The sequence below is a fragment of the Microtus oregoni genome, unplaced genomic scaffold (assembly GCF_018167655.1).
Source record: "Microtus oregoni isolate MIOR12 unplaced genomic scaffold, Mior012 000008F_ref0000371, whole genome shotgun sequence".
Lineage (NCBI taxonomy): Eukaryota > Metazoa > Chordata > Mammalia > Rodentia > Cricetidae > Microtus > Microtus oregoni.
The window spans coordinates 52,205,588-52,211,828 of record NW_024543067.1 but is presented as its reverse complement, the minus strand read 5'-3'; the positions used below and the strand labels follow the sequence as shown (position 1 = coordinate 52,211,828).

Sequence of the window (6,241 nt, the reverse complement as noted above, 5' to 3'; positions counted from 1 at the left end):
GTAAAGCACAGCTTATTTTTGTCTTTGCATCTGATTGAGAGGTTTTTAGAAAGCACACATGGTCTCTGTGTAATTTGGCTTCACCAGTGACACTTTAAATTTCCTGACTCCATCAGTGACACAGGAAAATCAGATCCAGAATGGAAGGGCTGTTTTCCAACTCACGTTCCTTCCATGACTCTGCAGTTGTTCTTGTTTTTCTATCTGACCCCCAGGAAGACTTGTAGTCTGCAAGGAAGATGGCCCCGACTCTGCAATATGGGTTTCAGTGGTTTATTGAGCAATTTAATATATGCCTAGACATATATCCCATTCATAAAGAGTCAGGGAATTTAAAATCTGGATGGAGCAGCTGAAGGTAAGCTTCCTTCTATGTGGGGAGTCACAGCCTAGTGTGTGTAGCTCCCTCTAGGCTCCTCAGCCACCCAGTCTCAAAATTCATTTGCATCACACAACTATTCATTGCCGTTTGAAAGTTAGTGAAATAAACATGCAGACAAGATTGCAGAAGGACCTGAATCACGGGCTAGGTGTGTGCAAGTGAGCAGGTATAGTGAAGCACGTAGGATCTGTGCTTCCCCCAGGCTATCTGCTCAGGCCACTGTCTTGGGATCCCATTGGCTTCTCTTCTAGCCTGAGCTCATATATAAGCATGCGCTGTTGAGGCTGAGCCTTGAGTGCTCTGTCCTGCTCTCTGCTGCTCTCTTAACCTGGGATCCCACTGGCATGGGGAAGCACTTCCTGCTGCTCCTGCTGGGCCTCTCCCTAGTGGTAGACTTCCTGCAAGGTGAGATCCTGGCATATGGAAGGGGTCATTGCTGGTGGACAGACATCCGTGGAAGAGCATTGGGTTTGGTAGGTCAGGAATAAGATGTAAGACCTGACTACTTTTATACATGGACCCCACAGCTCCATTTCCTCACCTCTCCATCCTTCCCTTCCTTCTGTTGTACACAGTATGGGCTTCTCCAATTCCTCCTCTTTGTCGTGCCTCTGCTTCTGGTGTCCTTTCTCTGGGTTCTTTATTTCACCTCCTTGTTCTTAGCAAACAAGCATTCTCATTTCCTCCAACTTACCTGTGTATAGGCTTAAAATTATATTGGAAATGACTTAAGGAAGATTTATGACAGGATGGAGATAAGAAAGTGATGGGAACACTTGTCTGCTCATAGGAGGTAGACTCAAGCTCCCTACGCCAGAGCTTTGACCTTCCTCCTTACAGCCATTCACAGTATTTGTAGTGGAGAAACTTGGCTCTTCTCAAATCCCCTCCTAGTGTTCAAGGTCATGGGTTACCCAGTGGGGCCACCTTAGCATACATTCAGCTCTTGGTCATTGTTTCTTTTTCATTCATGCTAGCCACCTGTTGTCAGATGCTTGACTTGCTGCTCTGAATAAACCTCTTATTCTTGATTTGCCTTTTCAGCTCTGACATGTTTGCAGTGTGACATGCTAAACTCCGATGGAGAGTGTGAGAAAGGAGAAAGCACGTGTGAGGCTAAAGACGACCAGGAATGTGGCATACTGGTAGTGTCTAAAGGTATGTCAAGATTGGGGAGATCCTGGGTGACCATGTCTGCTGCTCAGGAACGAATCATCCCTTTTTACACTCCTGGGGAGAAAGAAGAGACTGTGAAAAGCTGTGTTTCTGTGTAAATTCAGGAGAAGGCTCCTTTCTTTTGGTACTGGCTACCTGTCATTCTTTGCCAGACAGTAATTTTTTTTTGAGAGGGGGTCTCTGCATGGCCTTCATAGCTTTCTAGAAAACATATTCAGGGATGTGAGAATTTGAACTGAAAAAATTCAGGCAGTAATTTGGGAATGGGAGGCATGGCTGCAAGCCAGATTACAGATTGATAGATGATAACTATAATCACCTCAGTGTGGCTGGCATACATTTCACCAGGGAGCCTGATTCTCCTCATTTTCTGAGACTCTGTTTTTGTAAATATTTAGGTTTGACCATTGTTATTTTTCTTTTACAGATTATGATATCCTGTTTGGGCAGCAGGATTGCTCTTCTAATTGCTTAAATAAGACTTTCACACATTATAACCTAACACTGGATTTTTCCTGTTGCCATAACCAATCTCTGTGTAATGAGTTCTAGAGGCTGGGCATTTCCTTGCCCAGTTCTGCTGCAGGTGAGTCCTTATTCCTTCCCTGTGCTCTCAAGGCTCATGAGCCTGAACCATCTATTCCCTGCACAGCCCAAGCCCTGACACCTGCCTGGATCAGCATCAGCTTTTGATGGGTCAATAGTTCAGTTGGGAATAGAGCAATGCTCTCTGCTCCCCATCTCCCAACTGCTTCTGCCTTTCAGATTCTTGTTTCCTTTCTTTTCTTCCTCTATCCTTCAGTTACTAACATATTTGCTACACTTTTCCCTTTTCCTCTCACTTTTATTTTTATCAATACTGGTTTTTACTTGTCAGCGTGACAGACCTCACACCCCCCATTATGAACCTTCAGATTGGTGGTGCCTCTTCTGCTAAGGTTCTAGCAAACATTAGTTCCAGTATTTCACTTCATTGTTCATCGAACAGAAGACATATGCTATCCAATTTCTCACTGCTGTGACCTTAGTAAAATAGTATAGTGGAGCAATGATATAGTTTAGTTTATGATATTAGAGGTTTTCATTTATGTTGGGGAGGATGTAGAGGGTCAGAGCTATTCACATCATGGCGTGTAGGCCACATAGCTGAGCAGAGTAGGAAGGGACCAGGACAGGATACACCCTCCAAGCCCATGTCCTTGCTTTCTCCAATCCAATAATATGCCTAAAATTTGAATGTATCTATGGCTGCAATAGATTGATTATGCCAGAGATTTCATATCCTAACCATGTCTAGAAATATGACCGACACAGTATTTGAGGAATCTCTTAGTTATCCTCAATACAGTCAGGTTCACCGTTAAGATTCGCCATCACTTGGGCTGCAGTCACATCAGCTGCACAGCATCCCAGTCTATTTTGTGTATGCATGGAAAGACGGCCCAGTTTAGCTTTATTTCTGGTACACTACATAGATTTGAAGTTGGTGTTGTTTGCATGTTATTTTTCTATTATTTCTAGCATACTGCATACTAACCTTAGAAAACACAGACAGAGCTGTCCAAGGAAACATGGCTAGTAATCCCATCCCACCCTGCAAACACACAGCTTGTTTACCTGTCCAGACATATATTTCAAAGTTTAAACATCATTAGTAAGTTATGCTGTGTATTTCCATGGGTTTACATAGAAATATTTATACACTTATATATATTCATATCATTTTAATCTTGTTTTTCAGTTCTGTTCACTGAATCCTGGCTCTGGAGCATGAGAACAAGCATTCTACTCCTGACTTTGTTATGAACCTTGTTATATATTGGTCTTTCCATCATATACCTTACATGTCTTTTGTACTCTAAATGTATCTTACTATATTGTATTGTATTGTTAAAGGTATATTGACATTTACCTTTAAAAGTTTAATTTGTTAATTCTGAATAGTTGTCTAGATTACTTTCAATTAAAGGCACTTACATATATTTGTTTGTGTGTGTTTCCATGTCAACATGCCATGACATATATGTGCAGGTCCAAGGTAAACCTGCATGAGTCAGTACTCTTTCCACCATGTTGGTTATGAAGGCTGAACTCAGTGGTCAGACTTAGTGGTCAATGCACTCACACTCTGTGTCATGTTATCTCTCCTCTAGTTTAAAAACATACGATTAGGGGACCAGTGGATGAAGTTATTTGCCACTAACCCTGATGACCTGAGTTCATTTCCTGGGACCCACATCATAGAATGAGAAAATGGGCTTATACAAGTTCTTCTCTGACCTTCACATGATGACCATTGAAGGACAGGGACACAAACACACACACACACCCACACACACAGCAAAATACACAGACAGACACACAATAAATACAGTGAAAAACTAATACAATTAGAGCTTTATTTATTTATTTATTTATTTATCCCTTTCCCCATTCCCTCCTCTACCCTACTCTTCCATTCTCCTCCCCATTTAACCCTTTCTGCACCGTTGTTCTCTTTTAACCCTTGATACCACTGCATTCTAATTTTCTTCCCTTGTAGTCCCCTCTCCCATGGCCTTTATTAATTTCCTGATATTGTGAGTGTTCCAAATGGAGTGCACATGTCTGAAGAATCAGAGCTAACACCAACAAATGAGAGAAATTAAATACCAAGGTAATAAAACTGCCAATTAACAAGAGAGTAACTGAAATGAATAGATAGTATGCAAAAAGAAGGAGGAGAAAGAAGAGGAAGGAAAGGAAGAAACACAAATGGTCAATAACTTTTTTAAAAGTGTTCAAGACTAGGGAGCAGGATGGCTTTCCCTAGGAACTTGTAATAGAATAAATAGTTATGAAATGTGAGGACCAAACAAGGACGAGGAAGGAAGTGTTGGTCAAGAAGGGAATTCTGGGAGTGACAGCTAAAGCTAAGGGTCATTTGAGGGGTCACATGGAAGCTTAATGCAGCAGAAACTTTCTATACTATGCAGGCTAGATGAAATTGCCAAATACAAATAACGGAGAGACAGAACACCAATGTACATCTCTCATCAACAAACAAAATTTCCCTTATTTTTGAATGAATTACATCTAATTTAGTTGTTTGTCAAAGGGATTGCATGGTGTGGTTTGAATGAAAGTGGCTCTCATAGACTATGAGACATGGCACTATTAAGTGGTGTGGCCTTGTAGTAGGTGTGGCCTTTTGGAGCTTTCAAATGCTCCAGCAAGGCCCAGTGCCACTCTCTCTTCCTGTTGCCTGTCCATACAAACTCTCAGCTCCCCCAGCACTATGTCTGCCTGTGCACTGTCATGCTTCCCACCATGGTAATAATGGACTAAACCTCTGAAAGTATAAGTCACCCTCAATTAAGTGTTTTTCTTATTAAGTGTTGCCACAGTCATGGGTCCCATCACAGCAATAGAAATTCTAACGAAGCAAATGGGAACCTCTAAACATCCCAGCCTATTGCCAAGTTTGGTGGATCTCTACAAACTGATGATAAGGCCGTATTAATGAAGACAACATCCACATGACTTGTTAACCATGGAGAAATCAAGCTAGTGTGTACCTAGAGCCTTCACCCCTATGCACTAGTATGCATGTTACTAGAAGGCACTTTGCATGCTAGCAAATGGGAAAGGTAAATGCTAACCCAACTACAAAGCCTTTTGTCTACAAGAGGAGTCTGCCTGCAAGATGTGCTGCTGCAATAGTGGAGTAGCAATACACTACTGCAGCCTACAGTTCACAACCCTAGAGAACCTAGACAACAAAGAGGACCCTAAGGAAGACATACATGGATTTCATCTACATGGGAAGCAGATTACAACATCTCTTGAGTAAACTGGGAACATGGGGACCTTGGGAGAGGGTCGAAGAGGAGGGGAGAAGATGTGAGGGTAGCAGAGAAAAATGTATACTCCAATAAAATAAACTAAAAAAATAAAAAAGGTAAGCTACTGCTTGTGGGTGTAACCAATCAATATTTGATTAGGTTTAAGTTTTTCCCACTCCATTAGATGGAACCATACCCAATGCTGCTTGGGTGGCCAAAAACCTGAGATTTGATAGGTCAGGGACCTGGGGAAAACCAAATACAACTGCTCTGCTAAACCTTCCTAATGCTGCAACCCTATACCATGGTTCCTAATGCTGTGGTGACCCTCTACCATAAAATTATTTCCATTGTTACTTCATAACTGTAATTTTCCTACTGCTATGAATCATGATGTAAATATCTGATATGCAAGTGCTGTGGAAGGGTCTTTTGACTCCCAGAGGGGTTATGACCTTACAGGTGCTAAAGGAACTTACAATAAACAACTTTAATGACATTCTGCTAAATTCATAGACCTGTCCTTTTATCAGTCATCATCAGAGGCCCTCATGTGCTTCTGTGGTTTATAGCCTCATTTGGCTTCAGCATTTCTCTGTTTAGGATCTGTCTGGATGAATTGTTTATTGGAAAGAGTGGGTTATTAAAGTCACTAACTATCATCGTGTGCAGGTTACTATGTGATTTTAGCTGTAGTTGTGTGTCTTAGTTATGGCGCCTATTGCTGTGAAGAGACACCATGACCATGGCAACTCTTAGAAGGAAAACACTTCATTGAAATGGTGCTCTATCTCCAAAGCTCCAAAGACCGTGTCAAATAGCACTGCCAACTGTGGGACCAAGTGTTCAAACACACGAG

General features: G+C 41.7%; 1 protein-coding gene across 1 annotated transcript; it reads left to right on the top strand.

Annotated features, from left to right (window-relative positions):
- The first annotated feature begins 726 nt into the window (after positions 1 to 726).
- LOC121451281 (prostate and testis expressed protein 14-like) lies at positions 727 to 2,110 on the top strand. The gene is made up of 3 exons (XM_041656755.1): positions 727 to 787; positions 1,427 to 1,540; positions 1,986 to 2,110. Exons 1-3 carry the CDS (start codon positions 727 to 729, stop codon positions 2,108 to 2,110), a joined length of 300 nt encoding a protein of 99 aa, XP_041512689.1.
- The last annotated feature ends 4,131 nt before the right edge of the window (positions 2,111 to 6,241 follow it).